Raw genomic sequence first — 20,305 nt, forward strand, 5'->3', positions numbered from 1 at the left:
ACAATATTTTGTATCAATAACTTTATTTTGTTATTTCAGTAAATCTATTCTATCCAGAACAACTATTTTAACTTCCACATGCAAAAAAAACCCTATTTTTTTCTCATTTTGAATTTACAAATTCGGCGATATTTCATCATTATGAATTTCCAAGTGCATAAAATGCATAATTAAGGTCAATTAAATAATTAATAATTCATTGTTTGCTGCAGGGATAAATTTCTTGTTCAATTATAAGAAAATAAGTGAAAATAAAAAACTTAAGCTGGGAGTAGTAAATACCTATAATAATAATATATTAAACGAAAAAAAATAATTATAAATAAATTAAATTACTTGAGAAGTATTCGAGTTTAATCTGTTTAATTTTTCGTAAATAAGCCTTTTTTTTTAATAAAAGAATTTTAAAGAATAAAAAAGTATCGAATCGTCCGTTACTTTTTTAAAAATATTTTTTTAAAAAAAAAAAAATTTTAAAAATTCGCAAATTTTTCTGCCCCCTGTCGATCACGTGTAATAAACATTCAAACAAATAAAAGCGCAATTAAATCACTGTTCATTTTATTGCGTGTTTATGTTTTGCATAATTTAATAAACTTTATTAATGAATGAAACCTTTTTTTGTTTATATTTTTTGTAATATTCATCCAAAATAAATCGTGGGCACAATTTAATTGGTTATACGTTATATTTTATTTCCTTGTTACGATATCTTTAGGTGCTCATTTTTTCTTGGTATCCATGTACAACTAAGGTTACAGAAATACGGTACAAAGCCATCACCTAATATTTGTTATACAATTATTGAAAGATTATTTAATTCTGATGTTATCTGTCGGCCGTCACCGGGTCCCTTAAATAACACCGTATTTGAAATACAACCAGTCATGAAATTCTCACCTACCTGCCATTTTTGGTAGGGATTCGTAAAAAGTTTATTCAATCCCCAGATATTTATTGAAATAGAATTTTATAACTTGTATCATGTCATAATTTTATTACTAGTGCCCTATAAAAAATTTCATTTATCGGAGCTTTTCCTAGAAATTTTTTTATAGGAAGGTCTCTCGAATTATTTTCCAACGAACTAATCTTGGCTTTATAACGATAGAAATTTCTAACCTTCTAATTGCAAGAGTGAGCTAAATTTTTTTAAAGTTTTAGTAAAATGTGGTACTATTTTTTGTAAATTACGACATGAGTATAACATGCGCCCCTATGAAAAATTTATTTATACAACCAAGTTCTCAAGCACCTCAATCGATAGACTTGATGAGTGATCTGAATTGGCCAAAAAAAAATATCCGAAAGCTTCAAAGAGTTTCGGAGAATTTCCCATTTGATGAACAACTAACGAGCTAAAAACCAACTTTTTTCTTTAATTGATAGAAACCGATCAATCATTTCAAATTATTTTATTTTTACGTAACAAAAATGAGTTTTTTCAATATAAAAAATTATTGATGCTTGAAACTTTCAAAAAAAATATATTTTTTTACTCATCATAAAAGGGTATGCTCAAGCTATCGTTATTGATTGTGATACTATCTGATCAAAATTGAAGAAGATGCTTGAGAACAGTACTAAGGGAATACGCGTAAGGGAATACGCGTAATTGTATTAGTTTGTGTTACAAAAAAAAGTACATTTACATTGACCTTCCTTTGAGTTTTCAGATTTCATAAAATAACGTTAAAAAAAAAAATATTTTTTTTTTTCAATAGGAAAAATCACAACGTTTCCTTTTAACAAGCTGCTTTAACATAGATGATTTAATTCACTCTGTTATCATGATAAGTTAAAACTGAACAACTTAAATATCTATGAAAAATTGTCTTTTTAGTTTTTATGGGGATGCCGCGGAACGTCCATATTTAATATATTTAATATCATTTTCATTATTTTTTGTTCATTTTTTCGTATTTTTTTATTTTATTTTTATTTCTATATTTTATTTTTTATTGTTTTATCTTTTTTTTCATTTTTTTATCATATTATACTAGAAAGTTCCAACAACTCGCAGATCAATTTGTGCGACTAATATCTACTATTATTTCCGCAAAGAACACAAAAACACTACTCTCGACTTTATTTATAAATTTTTCTTAAGTGTACACTGTGAGTATCGAAATTTGTGTGTTAACTATTCTAAGAAAAAATTCTTGAGCCGTCAGATTAATCATTTATTAATTTCCTAGGTTAGAAGTCAAAGTTTTCTGATTTTTCATGCAAATAACGCCTGGAAGTTGCTTCTCAAAAAATTAATACCAGCTTATGAAAATTTTACGGTAAAATTAATCAAGAATTATTATCTAATTTGAAGTGAAGTGCTTAAATTGTTATGATATAACATCTATTTATTATTACTTTATTATTTATGCGCCTCGTGTTTTTTTAATTAAGCCATCGCACTTTTTCTTAATGTAACGAAATGAATGCTTGGAATCAACGAGTCTTAATCCTCTGCTTATGGTCTTGCGTCTAGCACTCAGGTTTTGTGGGCGCGGTTTGTGTCGATCTTCACTATATAAGGAACAAGTGACATTTAAGTGGCGTGCAGCCACGAGTTCAAAAACATTAAGTATCTGAGGGACTTAGTTTTTTTTTTAGTGTCAAAAATTTATTTGTCACCCCCGTGATACAAAAAACCGCGCCACAAAACCTGGGTGCTTGGGTCTATTGTCGTGATGCCTAGACACATTTTGTCAATGGCGTCCAAGAATATTTAAGGAGAAACTAGCTTTCCTGGATGAGGGTTAGCTGCCGTGGCTCCTATCATGGAAGTAATAAATTAGTATTTTGTTTTTTAACAATACTAAGATCTTTTCTTATAGTTTCTCCCATATGGTTCAAAAATGGGTTGAGTATTTGACTAAATTACTAAACAAACGTATTTGATTTCAGTATATGACGAATTGAAAGTTGAAAAAATCGTGTTTTCTGAAAAAAAAAAGAGAATACATACTGTAAGTTCATGATCATATGATTGACTAATAACTCTATGCCGGATTACTAATGTTTTGATCCAACTTTTTTAGGACTGTACGTACAATTGATATCTTCACAAAGAGTATAAAAGCAATATAAATCGGAAAATTTCTCACAAATGTATACTGTGAGTATCAAATTTTGCGCGTTAACTATTTTATGATATTATAACTCTATTCTGTATATCTAGATAATTCCAAGAAAAATTACTTTGAGGAAGTTGAATCAGATTGGTCGCTTATTAATTTTCTAGGTTGGAGATTAAAGTTTTCTGGCTTTTAGACAAGTGAACATAGCGCCTGGAAGTCGCTTCAAAAAATTATTAATACCATGTCATTCCTGTAAAAAATTCCGTGAATATGATACATTTACGGAAATAACATGATAAATAACGTGGAATAAAAAAATACGGACAACACAGTTATTGGATATGGTGGTTAAAATATCATCTGAAGTATTCCGAACTGCGAATTAGTTCGGTAAAATTTTAAATAATTTTTCTTTATAAAAAAAGCATTTCATTCATTTATTTATTAAAGTCTGTTAAGAATTAAACATTTTAAATATCGATGAAAGAAATTAATTACAAAATTTTAATTTAATTTAATTTTTATTCTATTGTATGAGGTTTATTTCCTAACAATTTGATATACTTCATAATCTTCTGCTAAGAATGTATCTTCGGTATCTCTTAATCTTCTTTCATAATGAATATTTCTACAGCGAAATTCATCATAGTCTGAGGACTCATTGGGAGCCCGTATAATAAGATCATAGCCAAAATATGGCCCACGGACTTTGCTATTAAGTGCTGCAAAACATATATTTTTTACATAACTAATAATCGCATCTTTAAAGAGGTTATTCTTGTTGTTAAAAGTAAATATAAAACTATCTTTAGTTTCACCCCAAGTTTCGGAAGATTCCCATTTTAAAGGATTATATCCACCAATAATCTTTTGCGTCTCTTTTACTTTAATAAAGGTGACAGTATTTGATTTATTATCACACAAAGTATGAAATTTTTTAGGAGTAAATCCGTCTCGGCTTCCTCTTAATAACAATTTAAATTTATATGGTAAATAAAATTCTCTTAAATGAGAAACTTTATGATTAACATCCACTTTATCGATCCATCTTGAAATAATTGAAACAATATTTAAATTAACAATTGTTGAATCAATAATTCCATGATTTTCATCACTATAAATATTTCTAGGAAGTGATATGTTGTCATTTGGTTCGCTATCAGGATTTAAGTGAGAATTTAATAATTCTTCATAAAATTGAGATCTTAAGAGTTTTTTATAAGGATGAACTTTCTGTAAGAACTCTTTAGATGATAAACAAAAAAATCTAATAAATGATAAACAATGTTGTAAAGTATTTTCTATTGTCTTGAAGTCATTATCAGACCAAGTATTAGGATCTTCAAGAAGCGTAGGATTTTGTGCGATACCCCATTTTAATACATGTTCCCAAACATCAATTTCTTTCATTTGTAAATCATCTCTTTTAATAACTTGAACTAAAGATGTTTCAGGAATTGAAGTGAAATCAAGTGATTTAAATATTTTATGTGGAGACTTTGCCATCAAGTTCGTACAGAATTGTTGAATTTCTGTTAAAGAAGTAAATTGAAAGCTTGTTCGATGAATAAGTTCAAAATGTTGTTCCATCCATTGAGATTCATTATTAATTAAATAATTTTGTAAATAATCAACTAATTCTTGAAGAAGAAGTTCATTTGCAGCTAGTAGGACCTTGAAAACATCTAAAGTGTCTTGTCCATTTAATGAAAGAACACCGCCATAAATATACCTATATTTTAAATATTTTTTTATTAATTATGGACATATTAAATTCATTAAATGTTTTATAACTTACCTTAAAATAATCATAAAGGTATCCGGTGATATATCTGATAATTTAAAATGAGATATACCATTATCATTATTCTTTTTATTTGAAACCAAAGCTCTTCGTAAATATGGAGAACGGGAACACAAAATATTCATATGCGCACGAAAAAATTTTACATTAGGGTCTTCTCCAACTTCAATTGTGATATCATAATATTCATTGTTTTCCAATAATTCAATATAGTTTTGACTTAATTTCGTAAAAAATGTTGACATGGTTTATTTTATTTTATTTATTCGTTTATTTTTTTAAAAAAATTTTAACAGTTAAAGGGAAATGAAACCTTTTTTTTTTGAAGATCGTTTTGTAATCGGTTTACTTATATGTAATTGCTTTAGATATGGTTAGATCCACATTTCAATGCCTGCTTTTCTTTCTAAACTAGGAAACGGAAACCGTTATTAAGTCCGAAGTGCCATTTTTTTGTTGCACAATGTCACATGCGAAGCAAAAATATCATTGTTATTTTTTCTTTTTATATATCAAGAAATGACACTTTTGCCGGACGGACATCCGGACATTGCAAAACAACTTGCGTATAAATATATAGTCCTTCGTTACACTTAGACTAATAATTTTTTTTTTTGTTTACAAAATGTTTACTATTACTTTTAAATTATTCTATCATCAGTGAAAAGAATTGAACAAATTTCAAGGGATATACTCTAATCCGACAAGTATGTTAACAAGCATAATGAAGTCACAGCAACGACAGCATATAGAACTTCCTAGAGATCCCATCGGTACTATGTGTTCATCGATGGTCAATAATTCTACCGTATAGATAAAGTATAAAATCTATAAATCCATCGTACTAATACACAATGAGATAGTGTAAGATGTACTTCTCCCTTCCTCCAAGACATCGGTGGATATTTTAGTTATTCATTGATATTCATGGAATAACAAGTATCTAATTCATCAATATCCAATAACAAGAATTTATTGGGAATATGATCTGACTCTGTAGATTTGTAGCATATTTCCAAAATTTTAATCTCAAAATCATCACGTAACAAATATTCAAAATTTTATACAACCATTTTGACACATATGTTCGATTAAAAATTAGAAACAGCGGATATTATTGTTAGACCAAAGTTATCCATTCTTGGACTTTGGAATACATAGAGAATTTTATAAGGCGTAGTGTATGTTATTTTTGTTTGACAAGTCATACATAATTTTTGTTATAAAGCACCGGTCACTAAATACATTTAGTTGAAGTCACATAAGTAAAGGTGAAGCTAATTTTATATTATATTTTCTAATAGGTTACTAAAAAAATTTATATTACTATTACATTGTTTCTAATAGTATTATATTACAATTACATTATTTGGAAAATTTACATAAGCCGTATGATCATTGAAAAAAGCTATTAGGGAGTTATGTCCTCCGGCTCCTTAAAGTTAAAAAACATGAGAACTCGAACAGTTCGGTATTATAAATATTAAATGGAACATTAGATGGACTTACCAGCTGATTTGGTTTTAATAATTTCACCAACTGATTAATAACGGTAAACCTCCACCTCGATCTACAACGACAAGAAACATACCTCACATCAGCCTTCGCCGACCAACTGAGAGAGTGGAAGAAGGAGGAAGGTAACATGGATGGATTCCCAGCAATATACCGCATCAAAGGATACTTTACTTCTGAAATAGAAGTAAAGTGGGGTCTCCTCTCGTTTAAAACTAAACCACATGTTATAGTAGGATCAAGCATATGGATCTCACTAGGTGCCAAGGATATAAAAAGGCAACATATAATAATTTGCCTTGATAAAGGCATAGTAAAGGTAGGGAAACTACCTTCGCCACCATCACAAAGAAAGAAGCCTAATCGATATGGGGCTAAGAAGGGAAGAATACCAAGGTCCTGACTATCCAATGGTCACAAGAAGACCCCGATCATTATTGGGGACCATCAACATCAAGGGATCAAGATACAGGTGGAGACTGGTCGACACCAGTCTATGACTACTATGATCGGCTGATTGTCTAGTGCAGCTTGGTTCGGAACTGCGCGTTGAGGACGGAGTGCTTCGAGACGTTGTCTCATAATATCTTCGATCACTTGATGATCGATATCGTTCAAATCCAGGTTGTAAAATGCTCCCGCATTCGGATTACCTCTGGATCATATGCTAGTTCGTCTGAGAACCATTCCGGATGTTCTATGAGGGCCAACTCCCACTGTTTTCGAGAGGTAAATTGATTTGGTTGCGTTGGAGGCTTGGAACTGCTATCGGATTATCCTCTTCTTGGATCGACCTCTAAGTCGTCCTCGCTCAAGGATATTTGGTGGAGGATTTCTAACATATCCTCTTCTTCATGATATCTTGGATTGGTTTATACCAATCTGAGTGTCCCTCAATTTCTAACAATTGGCACCGTATATCGAGAAATATCCAATCAGATGTGTAGTATAGCACTTTACGTCTGCATATACATCCAATCACGAATAAAGGATTTCACATAAATAAACTGTACACTTGAACAATAATTGAGATAACCTTTTATTACTTTTAATAAAACTTTATTAACTATCGTTATCTGTTGTTATCTGAAAGAAATCTTATTACTAAAATATTGACCTGTATTTATATTTTATAATAAAATTATACATATACTAAGTTACTAATAAATTTAACATGTTTAACATATTTAACAAATTATACATATTTGACAAATTTAATATATCCAATATATCTAATATATTTTATATGTTTGATATGTTCGATATGTCAATCATATTAAACATGTCAAACTTTCGATCAATTCCGAACCGGCACATGATGATCACATGACATTATCGTAAAAGGTTCAACATCCTGCTACTCCTATTCCTGCTGCCACTGTCCTAAGGCAAGTGGTGGGTACACTGGTCATATCGCTCCCCCATATTATCATTGATGACTTCATGGTCTCCTTCTACATGGAGATACCAATATTCAAGTGCTGGTTGTTAATAAGTTTCGTCCTACGGTCCTAGTATTTCTATTGACCATGGGGCATAATTGTTAACAGCTGCATTTCCGGGAGTAGTATTTACTGCTCCTACTGCTGCTGTTCCTGCTTGTCCTCCTCCAAAAGCTGCCCACAAATTCCTGGTCGAGCCGTTGTGAACAGATCCGCTAATGCTCCTATAAATTTCATACGTTCGGCCCTTCTAGTTTCGGGTGTTTCTCCTAACCCATTGAATATAGCGTATTCCGAATGCTTCAGATATGTCCTTCGGTTTGAAGAATTTAATGCTACTACATTAAAATTCGCATTCAATGCTCCTCCTGCGGCTGCTGCTGCATTGGTACAGGACTTCGTAAATTATTTAAGAGATTTGGTACTTGTGCTTGGTTAACAATTAAATTTGCTGCTGTTCGTCGAAAAAGACCTCTTATTACTACTGCTGGTGCAGGTGGTAATGGACTATTTGCGTAATTAATCAATATAGGAACGCAAACTCGTCTGATATGTACGTTATTAGTACGTTATTACAGTTTCCTGTTTTTACTGTAAAAACTAATCCCTGATTTTGAGATTCTTGTATCGCGGTTATAACACTCTTCTAGGGCAAAGTTTAAGAAAAATGAATTGTCATATCCTGTATTATCGGATAATTCGATTGCCCTGTATAAATAATTAAATCCTAATGGTGTATCTCTTACGTCTACTAAAACTCCTCCCGTTATTGGTCGTAAGAAGTTATTTGTTGCTACGGGCAAGTTGTCTTGCTGGAACTCCATTCTTACAAGCTTTCCTTATATTCTATTAATGCTAGAAGTTTGACAGATAATGTTTTAGTATATTGAGATTTTGTAAGTGTTCTAGTTATTATAAATAAATACCTAAAACTTCGTCTTCGTCTTCAAATGGCTCCCCGGCCTCTTCACTCTTTTAATGCAGTTAAATTAAAAGATTTTTTAGCGCATTCCTCCAAAAGTTCTTTCTTTCCTGGCTTTTGTAGTAATTCTAAAGCTTATGTACACACAATAAATTAAAGAGTTAAAAAGCTGATTTATTTGTACTATACTTTATTAAACATAAAGACTTTCACTTTTACTAAAAAAAATAAAATTATATACAATATAGTTAATATAGTACAAAATTTAAAATGTTAAATAATCAAATCCGAGTATGAAGTTTTGATGTATAATTAGTATTTCGTTTGCAAAATCTTTATACAAACATTTACGTTAAATAAAAAAACCGAACAATATAATTTTTACTTAGTCAGCCAAAGTTTATAATTTAGTTCGTTCAAAGTTCTCAGACTATATGTGTAAAAGAGCGCCATTAATTAAAATTATTAAAAAAATTAAATATACATTAAAAACATAGTATTTATTCAAAAACAATTTCATATCTTTTAAAATTAAGGCAAATAACAACGTGAAAAGTAGAGAGTTAAAAATAAAATCAAATTTTTTTATTTTACTTTATTACAAATAAAGAGAAACATAGGTAGAGATGAATTACAATGTAGGCAAAAGCCAAAAACGTCGATATACAATATAAGATATCGTCCCGACGTCCTGGTCGTCCCGTACTAAAACAAGTCACGTGAAGATGAAGATCGTCGGCTGACACTATTTGTAATTCTGACCAGCTTTTCGATCTAAAACCTGACGAAAGTAATTTTAAGGTTTATCTGGTTAATTGGAAAACTTCATATTCATCTATTTGGAAATTTTCTCCTGTATCTCTTAAATTTTTCTCATAATCAACCTTTTTACAGTTAATAATACTATAATCCGCCGATTCTTCAGTAGAATTCATAAACACATCGTCACCGAAGCACGGTCCATTACAAGGGAAATTGTTTATTGCCCTGGATAAATTTTCTATTTTACTAATAATAACATCTTTAAAAAACATATTTTCCTTCTTAAAAGAAAATATAAAACTATCTTTCGTATTTCCCCAAGTATCAGAATTTTCCCATTTTAAAGGATTATATCCACCAATAATTTCTTCCGTTTCTTTTACTTTAATAAATACGACGGTATTTGGTTTATTATCACATAATTCATGAAATCTTTTAGGAGTAAATCCGTCTCGACTTCCTCTTAGTAACAATTCAAGTTTATATGGTAAATATAATTCTCTTATTTGAGCAAATTTGTTATCTATAATAACTTTTTTATCAATACATTTAGAAATATGTGAAATAATCAAATTATTAACAATGTTTGAATCAATTTCAATATTTCTAGGAAATGAAATATCATCATTTGGTTTACTATCAGGATCTAATTGAGAATTTAATAATTCTTCATAAAATTGAGATCTTAAGAGTTTTTTATAAGGATGAACTTTCTGCAAGAACTCTTTAGATGATAAACAAAAAAATCTAATAAATGGTAAACAATGTTGTAAAGTATTTTCTATTGTCTTGAAGTCATTATCAGACCAAGTATTAGGATCTTCAAGAAGCGTAGGATTTTGTGCGATACCCCATTTCAATACACGTTCCCAAACATCAATTTCATTCATTTGTAAATCATCTCTTTTAATAAGTTGAACTAAAGATCTTTCAGGTATTGAAGTGAAATCAAGTGAATTAAATATTTTATCTGGAGATTTTGCCATCAAATTCGTACAGAATTGTTGAATTACTGTTAGAGAAGTAAATTGAAAGCTCGTTCTATGAACAAGTTCAAAATGTTGTTCAATCCATTGAGATTCATTTTCAATTAAATAATTTTGTAAATAATCAACTAGTTCTTGAAGAAGAAGCTCATCTGCAGCTAGTAGGACCTTAAGAACATCTGAAGCTTCTAATTCATTCAATGGAAGAATACCGCCGTAAATATACCTATATTATATTTTAAATATTTTTAAAAACAGTTAAAAGATTATGATATATTAAATTTATTAAAAAATGTATATAATTTAACCTTAAAATAATTTGAAAAATTTCTGGTGATATATTCGGTAATTCAGTGGCTAAAACATTATCATCATTCTTTGAAGTCAAAGCTCTTCGTAAATGTGGAGAGCGGGAACACAAAATACTCTTATGCGCACGAATAAATTTCACATTAGGATCTTTTCCAACTTCAACTGTGATATCGTAATATTCACCGTTTTCCAATAATTCAATGTAGTTTTTACTTAATTTTGGAAGAAATTGGGTTGCCATTTTAAATTTTTTTTTAAAAAAGTGTTACGGTAAAGGAAAAAAATTTTTTTTAAATCGGGTTGAAAGATTTATAGTAATTGACTCCCTTAAACTTTATTGAATCAATTATTTATAGTTACAGAAATAATGCTATATATTGTGTTCTAGTACATTATAGGCGGAATTACTCCTCTACAATAATATTATTACAATGACAACCTACGCAACGAGTGGAATATAGTAATGATGTGCAGATATGGCTAAATTAATATCTTAAATTTTACGCCACATTACAATTAATGATGTATTGCTTATATGCATATGCCAAAGTTGTCTGGGTGGTTTTACTATTGAGCCGGTAGTTCTTTAAAGTTTGTAATTTTTTGTATCAATGGTTTTATACTGTTTATTTAATAAATTGACTTACGATCTTAGCGTAATAAAAAAAAGGAATGATGTATTGGCTTAAACCATACAAGTTGAATATGATACTTATTTCTTTTACATTCTTCTCGTGAGATCATTATATTATTTAAAGTTACCACATTTTATATCAAATAAAACAGTAAAATTGAAATCAAAAAAGTAATAAAGCAATTTTGTGTGAAAATGTAATAAAAAAAACATCATACTTATCGATTTTCATTACAGGAACTTAATTTCCTTAATATGCAGTAACTGTATTGTAACTGCATCGTAGTCATACAGTAACTACATAATGTAATAGTAACCGCATTGTAAACACGCAGTTACTGCATATTAAGGAAATTAAGTTTCTGCAATGTTTGCGACGAAGTATGGACATTCATTATTAAGAATTCTGGAACGTCTGTTGATAAAATCAAGATTGTAGCTTGAGAAACTGAAAACAAATTAAAAATATATTTTGATTTCAATTTATTTTCCGCTGCCTTTTTTTATTTGGTGGGAAATCCTTTTAATAATATATATATATAAGAGCCATCGTTCTCAAGCAGGGGTTCCCCATATATTATATATTTATATTTATAATTATATTTATTTATTTGTAAAATAAAATATTATTCCGATAGATCTCAACAAATTAGATGATTATTAAAAAAGTATTATTCCAATTGATCTTAACAAATTATTATAAATTTTATTAAAATAATTGATTGCATTATTAATAGAAGCCAATTAATTTTGCTTTGTTTTTTCATCTTCCTTTATTTTTAATATATGAAAAAAAACCAACAAATGTATAAATTATTATCTATTATTAAAATTTACCTTTATCATAACCACCTTCAGTATAAAAGTTATTTAACAAATTGATTAGGAATACGATTACGATTTCGATTAGAATTAGGTTTAGAATTAGGATATCGTATTATAAATCTAAATCATTACGATCACTTCATAGAAGTTATGCCTTTTTTATTAACAAAAAAAAAAATAAAAAAAACTACATCATGTTACAGCGCATAAACCATACATAATAGGACATCCTTCTTATCATTTTTAAGTTGGGAGATAGTAGCAGACAACTTGCCAATTTCCTTATCTTTTACGACTATAGATTTTTCTAAAGTTGTAATCTGAGATTTGTATTGCCACTCCAAGTCGGTAGAGTGAGATTTATGCTGGTCTTCTAGCTGATGCTTAAATGAAAATATTTTCTGCTTCATATCTACCATACAATTATTATATTCACTCTCTTTGCGAGCCATAAGAGCATCATATTCATCTTTTAGACGTTTGCGTTCCTCAACCTGAGCCTCAATGGTTTTCTTAATATTGTTCTAGAGGAATTCGTCCAGATATAAAAGAGTTGCTCACTAGGGAAGTTAATAGGTACTATAAGAAAAAAGATCGCCAGAAAATTAAGATCGAAGCAAATGTGATCCCAGAGGGATCCACCACTTTTTCCCGGCTGGATGGATTTGAAAAGCAGTTAGAGGAACGTGAGCTTCGTGTTCAGCAACGGGAGCCTGTTCTTCAGATAGGGGATTATTTTTGCGAGTTGTAAGACGCAACCATACATCTTTTTTCATGGATGGGGGTAATTGGTCAAGCAAACTCTTATAGTGTTCGTTGAAATGTGATTGGCTGGTCATGTGTTCGAATAGGGTAAGTAATATAGTCTTGGAAAATTCCTGGAAAAAAAATATTCCTGGAAGTTCAGAAATTCCATTTATTCCCAGAAGTTTGGGTATTCCATATGTTTCTGGCAAAACTTTCCGCCTAGACAATAGCCAAAAAATTTGCCGAAACCTAGATTCCAGGAAAAATACTAAGAATATTCTCAGAAAATTCCTCCTAAACAATTGTGATTTCTGTTCCATCTTCTAATTTTAACACTGGCCGATTAAGATGGTTTATAGATGGTAGTAAATTATTTTGTTTAGCATACAGAGATGAGATAAATATTTCGCTTGTATTACTTCTACAATTTGATGATTGATAAGAAGTTAGTGAAATCATTTCTTGCCTGGCTGGTGGAATACAAGCTGGCTCGAAATTTGGATCACTTGGTATAGTATTCTTTGCTATGGTTGCAGTCTCAGCCTTGAAGCAAGAGTTATCCCAATGATTCTTAATTAAATCTTCGGACTTAATCTCATAGCCTATCTGCGCCATCCATCAAAATATATTTTTCTTGGTTTTACTTCAGTGATCTTCACCAATTTCCAGCATTTAAAACAGATAGCCATCTGACTTTTATGAACACTAGGTCTGTGATAACTGATGGGAAGTTCTCTTCCCGCCCAGATGTTATAGTATGTTTTGGTTACTCCTTGCCCAAATGATCCGAAAAGGCAAAATACATGATAAAAGCTTCTATAGCCTTCAGCAATCAATGTTTGCAAATCGTCTTTTACACGAATAGCCCATTGCTGTGGAGTTTCATACGAACTAATAATAGATAAATTATCATTTATTTTTTCAACCTCAACCATCTTTTCGAATTGACTAGGATAAGGAAAACCATAACAGTTTCTAATATACTCCAGGACAAAGATTGATGGGTTTAGGCACAGAGTTATTATAAACCTTGTCTAAAATAATATCAATGCATTTATTAGGCCTAGGTCTATTAACAATATTCCCTGACATATTTATCAATTTATAGCATTTTTAACGATTTCTAGCAATCCTTTAACAACTTATACTAGATAATATCATGAGTGAAAGGTATGCAATTGAACTCTTCAGCATTTCTTGCCAGCACCTAAAAGGAATAGGTATATCGGTATATTTATAATGTTCTGTGAGTTCATATCATAGATCTTCATACAAAGTTTTGGCTGGTTGATAAGTCCATTCTAAGCCAGTGCAATGAAGCAACGGTTTCAGTTTTATAAATTGTAACCCTATTGGAAATTTGGAATAGCGAAATATTGATCAGTCACAATTGGTTCATTTTGGTTGCCTAAAATAATTAAATACATACCATTGTGAAATTTGTCCATAATTTTAATTTTTGTTTGGTTTTGTAAGTCAGCAATTTTTTGTTGTAATTCAGCAATAATTTTATCTAAGAATAAAACAATAATACGTTGCGATATCACGTTCATGTTGACCAATCATTACGACGCAAAGGCTTACCTTGATGTTCATCTAAATCGGATTAGGAGACCAGAAAAGGCAAAGTTAGTTAATGTGTACTGAATATCAAAAAGTTAAGTCACATTATTTTTTAGAACATACTAGTCTTTAAGAAGGTTTCCTTATTAAAGTCAACTTTTTCATCAGCCGTTTCGCAAGTATCAAGAAAATTAACCATCCTATCTATTTCACTGGGATTATTATAGAAGTAAGTGCGTAGTTTTGTCTTATCCTTGTCAGTAAAAGTGAGATACTTAATTATATTGCAAATTTTTGTATCAGACATTTTGCATAAAATAATTTTTTTTTGAAAGACAAGAGAATACAAAAGGGTTCTTTATAAACTCGTTGCTTATCAAACTTTCTGAGTCCGAAGTATCACAAACTTTCATATCAAACATTCCATCGCGTAAATATATAAAAAGTGATTGTCACACGTCATTGTGAGATATCTTGGCACTCAAGTTTCGTGGACGCGATTTGTGTCGATCTTCACCATATAAGGAACAAGTGACATTTAAGTGTCACCTGATCACGTGCAGCCACGAGTTCAAAAGTATCTGAGGGACAGTTTTTTTTAGTGTCAAAAATTTATTTGTCACCCCCGTGTCACAAAAAACCACGCCCACAAAACTTGGGTGAGATATCTTGAATATGTAGTCATAATATACCAGATGTCATAATATATCGGATATTCGGAAATTAACTAGAATTTATTATCATTTATCACTTACAATAAAAAATAGTAACTGTTTTCTATACTACGATAATAAAAAAAATTATTCTATTTCACATTTTAGTTGACTATAGGTATAATAATATTGACTATAATAATTTTTGAAAAATAGATTTCATAATAAATTTTTTTTTCGGAATAATGTACAAAAAAAAAATTAAAAAATTCATTACAAAAATTCTATTTTAATTTTTTAATAATTTGATAGTAAAATTCTTTGGTTAGATTTATAGAACTTGGCGCGAAAATCTGATGTAGATTAAAAAACAACAAACTCCAAACAAAAAAAAAAAGAATCGCAATTAAAGATTTATTTCTTAATAATAAAAGTGAAAATGGATGAAATGGATGATAAATTTTGATCGACTTCAAAAACGGCAATTTCGGCACCTCTATAAGTGCACCCTCTATAAGTGCACGCACTATATAAATTCTCTTTAAGTGCACGGTGGACCTGGTCCCAACTTATAAGAGCTCTTAATATTTTACTCTCTATAAATGCACACCCTCTCTAAGTGCACATTCTACTATTTTTTTACTATGGTCCCAAGGGGGGTGCACTTAGAGAGGTGTCACTGTATAATTGATCGACCAAATTTGATCGATAATGTGAATTTATCATTATATCGGTTATTAATCGATTAAATTCCCTATAATACAAATAGTATAGCTGATAGCATATCACGCTCTCTAAACCTCTTAAAAGAATGCGGATGACACTATTTATGTTTTAATATTAAATGAGCCTTCGCGAATCCCATGCAAGATGCGGAATGACTTTATGTGTATGGTTATTCTCATACTAAGAGTTAATCATTATTGTCTTACTTGCAAGTCAAAATATAAACGGTAATGAATTCAACGGAGATCAATTAATTGCAAGTCAAAATATAAACGGTAATGAATTCAACGGAGATCAATTAATTGCAAGTTTTAAAGTTTAGAAGACAGTTTGATCTAATGCTATCGGTATTTATACTATATAAATTCAGTTGACACATAATCCTGATCAGGAAAGAAGAAACAAAAGAGCCAAGGAGAGCGTGAAATTAGTTTGATTCGTGATTCACCGATCTAGTAGCATAAAATACTTATCTGTTCACTAATTCATTCTGGAAAACTGCAAAAATTAGCCAATCAGGTGACACATTCTTAAATGCAATTTTCAGCCACAAAAACATCACATTCATAACCATACGCCTCAATTGAAATTATTTCTACTTTGTCTTTTATTCAAAAGTTTTAATAGTGGGCAACGTCTTGTTGTTGTTTTCTTATATTAATCACATTCTATTATCGAATTAATTGTAATTGTTCTCGATCGTAAAGGATGGTGTAATGATAATGTAATTTTACTTTAACTCGGTAAAATTTTAAAATTATTGATAGTCTATTCATATTCTATGCACCTGCATTTTGCGCAGGTTGATTCATTTGATTAATAATAGTTTCTTCTACTTTTCTAATAAATGATAAATGTAAATATATAAAACTAGATGTCGGTGAACGGTAACAGTATGCTGTATATTCCTATAAACGAAAAATAAACTTTTTAAAATAGAAGTCAAATAAAAAGTTATGAGCAAAAACAGATTTATGAGAAATGATCCTATATTTTTTTTATTAGTTATATAAAAAAGCATTTCATAATTTTAAAATTATTAAATTCAATTTATTACAGAGCAGAGTGAATTATCATTATCATAATATTAAAAAATTTTTATTTAACAATATACAAATTTAATTAAAATTTACGTTTCTATTTTTAATAATTTGATATACTTCATAATCTTCTATTAAGAAATTACCTTCATCCTTTATTCTTTTTTCATAATAATTCTTTTTATAGTAAAAGGTATTATAATTATGTATTTGTGTCTTCATTAATTGACCGTATAACAAGGTCAATACCAAAACATGGACCATGTTTATAATAATTACTTATTGCACGAGATATATTTTCTTAATAGCATATTTAAAAAGTTTATTCTCATTCATAAAAGAAAATATAAAGCTATCTTTCGTATTTCCCCACGTATCAGAATTTATATTAAAGAGTTATTATATCCACCAATAATCTCTTTCGTTCCATTTACTTTAATAAATGTGACGGTATTAGGTTTATCATCACATAAAGTATGAAATTTTTTAGTAGTAAATCCGTTTCGGCTTCGTCTTAGTAGCAATTCTAGTTTATATGGTAAATATAATTCTCTGATTTGAGAAAATTTATCTATAATAACTCTCTTGTCAATCATGTGAAATAATCAAATTATTAACAATTTTTGAATCGTTAACTTTAATATTTCTAGGTTCCAAATATAAAATTGACGTTTAAATAATTTTTGATATTGGCGAACTTTTTGTGAGAATTCAATAAAAAAAATCTGATGAATGATAAGCAATGTTGTAAAGTATTCTCCATTGTCTTGAAGTCATTATCAGACCAAGTATTAGGAGTAGGATTTTGTGCGATACCCATTTAATACATGTTGCCAAACTTCAATTTCTTCCATTTGTAAATCATCACTTTTAATTAATAAGTTGAACTAAAGATGTTTCAGGAATTGACGTGAAATCAATTGAGTTAAATATTTTATCCGGAGATCTTGCCATCAAATTCGTACAGAATTGTTGAATTACTGTTAGAGAAGTAAATTGAATTCCATCCATTGAGATTCATTTTCAATTAAATAATTTTGTAAATAATCGATTAGTTCTTGATGCAGCTATTAGGACTTTAAGAACATCCGAAGTGTCTAGTTTATTCAATGAAAGGACACCGCCATAAATATACCTTTATTATAAACAAAAATTTAACAGTTTAAGATTATGGTAAATTCATAAAGATGTTATATAATTTTTATTTTACCTTAAAATAATTTGAAAGATATCAGGTGATATATTCGACAATCTAAAACACTATCGCTATTCTTTTTATCAAAACTTTCCGTAAATACGGAGAACGGCAACACAAAATATTCATATGTGCACGAAAAAATTTCACATTAGCGTCTAATAATTCAATATAATTATGAATTAATTTTGAAAGAAATTGTATTGACATGTTTTAATATTTTTTTTTTTTTTAAAAGAAAAAGTTTTAACGAGAAGGAAAATGAATTAAACTCCAAAGTTAACGGCAAAAAAATTGTTTGAAAAAAATAAACGTTTAGAAAAGTTTAAAAACTTGTAATTTGAATATTATATTTCGAAGTTTGTATAGCACTAAAATACCCGGAGTCTAAATCAATTTAAAAATTGAATTTTACCCGTGGGTATTTCTCACTTTATAATGCAAATTTTAGTTTTTCGCTCCGGACTTACCGTTTTCCTAATATTTATTTTTTAGAAAATTTGTAAAAAATTTTTTTCAATTATTTTTAGAAGTATTTTTGCTAAATCATATGAACTCAGTTAGGTCGTCATGTGAGTATTATTATCTGTATTAAAATTGTATGTTGCATCGTGTTATGTTTGAATTTTATGACCTGAGGATTTTTACCAATATATGAATACTATATGAATATAATTAGTCGTGTTAGTGTTGTCAAAAAACCCTACGTATAGTTATTATCATCTACCCCTACGTTAGAGGCCGGCATTAGTTTAATTATTGATCGCGAACTTTATAATTGATAAGGTATAAAATATTTAAAAAATTTCTTTATTTTTTTTTTTGAAAAAAAAATTGCAAAATAACTAGCTATTATAATAAGTTCCAATTTCTCTGTGTCAGCTATAAATCTTGATCTTGATCATAATTAATTATAATTTAAAAAATAAAAAAATATTTAAGAAATTTATTTGAAAAATTTATAAAATTTATTTAAAAAACTTTTTAAGAATCTATTAAAATATTTTTAATGGAGAAATATTTAAAAAATAAAAAAAAATTCCCAAAATAACTACTAGTTGTCCCCCCGATCATAATTCAATTAAATTTTGATCTTGATCAAAATTATAATTGCCGTTTGAACTAAGTTATAAGGTCCTAATAAATCCATTAGTTCCATGGACGCATTATAACTGTTTTGGTTGTTGACATTTTATCCATGATATCATATTTTCAAAAGAATCATAATCTATTTCAGAAGGATGATATGATGCATAATACCAAGCATAAGCTTTAGACTCCATTCTACTACGAGCATCAGGTAAAATAACAATAGATCCTTCGATAAAAAATTCTTGTTCGAATAATTTTTTATAATGTCTTTTAATTGGAATTACTGCTTCCAAGTTTCTTTTTATCAACTTTTGTAATAATAGTTTACTTCAATTTCAGTATTAATTCCGAATTGAATCATTATTCCTCGTGCGTAATCCAAAAACTCCTCATATAATCTTTGATCGAAATTTTCTAAATTTGTTTCTTCCATAAAATCTGGAAATTCGCTAGCCGTTTTAGGGTAATCTACGGCATAGAATGATTTGTGCTATATTGCTCATTTAGTAATGCACAAAACCTTGAAGGAATCTGCTTTCGATAAATGAGCGTTCGCGATCGATCATATCAAGTTTGTCAGAAAAGATATAATTCGCGAAAAATTTCTTTATATCCTCTATGTCTACATTTTGCCTGATAATTCATAGGCTCATACATTTTGTGTTTGAGGTGTGAATGTTTATAAAATTTAATTTTTGATAGTTTATTAATAAAAAAAGAAATTGTTTGTTTAAAATGAATAAATAATTCGTTGGTATTCATTCTTTAAATCTTTCTTTCTGTTTATTTAAAAGAAAAGATTTTTTTATAGAGTTACAAATACCCTGATCCCAGGTTCCTTTTATATTTGAAAAGAAAAATATTTCATGATCCCATAAACAGGTAAACGATCAACAAAAACACTTGTTTGTGATACGCAATTGATGTGGCTGAAATAAACAAATAAAAATCGATTTTTTTCCCATGTTAAATTGCAGCCTCCTTTATTTTATTAATTTTATTATCGAAAT

At 29.2% G+C, this 20,305-nt stretch overlaps 8 protein-coding genes across 8 annotated transcripts; 1 reads left to right on the top strand and 7 right to left on the bottom strand.

Annotated features, from left to right (window-relative positions):
- Window positions 1-3,617: 3,617 nt before the first annotated feature.
- On the bottom strand, window positions 3,618-4,487 carry OCT59_025160 (uncharacterized protein; the record flags this gene model as incomplete). Its single annotated transcript, XM_025325833.2, has 1 exon — window positions 3,618-4,487. One exon carries the CDS (start codon window positions 4,485-4,487, stop codon window positions 3,618-3,620), a length of 870 nt encoding a protein of 289 aa, XP_025179217.2.
- Window positions 4,488-6,526: 2,039 nt separating this feature from the next.
- OCT59_025161 (uncharacterized protein) lies at window positions 6,527-6,799 on the top strand (the record flags this gene model as incomplete). The annotated part of the gene is made up of 1 exon (XM_066136500.1): window positions 6,527-6,799. The coding sequence occupies one exon, from the start codon at window positions 6,527-6,529 to the stop codon at window positions 6,797-6,799; it is 273 nt and encodes a 90-aa protein (XP_065991902.1).
- Window positions 6,800-7,976: 1,177 nt separating this feature from the next.
- Window positions 7,977-8,662, bottom strand: OCT59_025162 (uncharacterized protein; the record flags this gene model as incomplete). The annotated part of the gene is made up of 3 exons (XM_066136508.1): window positions 7,977-8,218; window positions 8,311-8,384; window positions 8,481-8,662. The coding sequence occupies 3 exons, from the start codon at window positions 8,660-8,662 to the stop codon at window positions 7,977-7,979; spliced, it is 498 nt and encodes a 165-aa protein (XP_065991903.1).
- A 901-nt stretch (window positions 8,663-9,563) lies between these two features.
- OCT59_025163 (uncharacterized protein) lies at window positions 9,564-11,061 on the bottom strand (the record flags this gene model as incomplete). The annotated part of the gene is made up of 2 exons (XM_025331979.2): window positions 9,564-10,734; window positions 10,817-11,061. The coding sequence occupies 2 exons, from the start codon at window positions 11,059-11,061 to the stop codon at window positions 9,564-9,566; spliced, it is 1,416 nt and encodes a 471-aa protein (XP_025179216.2).
- A 1,415-nt stretch (window positions 11,062-12,476) lies between these two features.
- On the bottom strand, window positions 12,477-12,731 carry OCT59_025164 (uncharacterized protein; the record flags this gene model as incomplete). Its single annotated transcript, XM_066136520.1, has 1 exon — window positions 12,477-12,731. One exon carries the CDS (start codon window positions 12,729-12,731, stop codon window positions 12,477-12,479), a length of 255 nt encoding a protein of 84 aa, XP_065991904.1.
- Window positions 12,732-13,320: 589 nt separating this feature from the next.
- OCT59_025165 (uncharacterized protein) lies at window positions 13,321-13,961 on the bottom strand (the record flags this gene model as incomplete). Its single annotated transcript, XM_066136531.1, has 2 exons — window positions 13,321-13,628; window positions 13,721-13,961. 2 exons carry the CDS (start codon window positions 13,959-13,961, stop codon window positions 13,321-13,323), a joined length of 549 nt encoding a protein of 182 aa, XP_065991905.1.
- A 322-nt stretch (window positions 13,962-14,283) lies between these two features.
- Window positions 14,284-14,896, bottom strand: OCT59_025166 (uncharacterized protein; the record flags this gene model as incomplete). The annotated part of the gene is made up of 4 exons (XM_066136540.1): window positions 14,284-14,375; window positions 14,456-14,539; window positions 14,611-14,622; window positions 14,713-14,896. The coding sequence occupies 4 exons, from the start codon at window positions 14,894-14,896 to the stop codon at window positions 14,284-14,286; spliced, it is 372 nt and encodes a 123-aa protein (XP_065991906.1).
- A 4,473-nt stretch (window positions 14,897-19,369) lies between these two features.
- OCT59_025167 (uncharacterized protein) lies at window positions 19,370-19,728 on the bottom strand (the record flags this gene model as incomplete). The annotated part of the gene is made up of 2 exons (XM_066136548.1): window positions 19,370-19,536; window positions 19,605-19,728. 2 exons carry the CDS (start codon window positions 19,726-19,728, stop codon window positions 19,370-19,372), a joined length of 291 nt encoding a protein of 96 aa, XP_065991907.1.
- Window positions 19,729-20,305: the final 577 nt, after the last annotated feature.

Source organism: Rhizophagus irregularis, chromosome 5, assembly GCF_026210795.1.
Source record: "Rhizophagus irregularis chromosome 5, complete sequence".
In the NCBI taxonomy this organism is placed as follows: Eukaryota; Fungi; Glomeromycota; class Glomeromycetes; order Glomerales; family Glomeraceae; genus Rhizophagus; species Rhizophagus irregularis.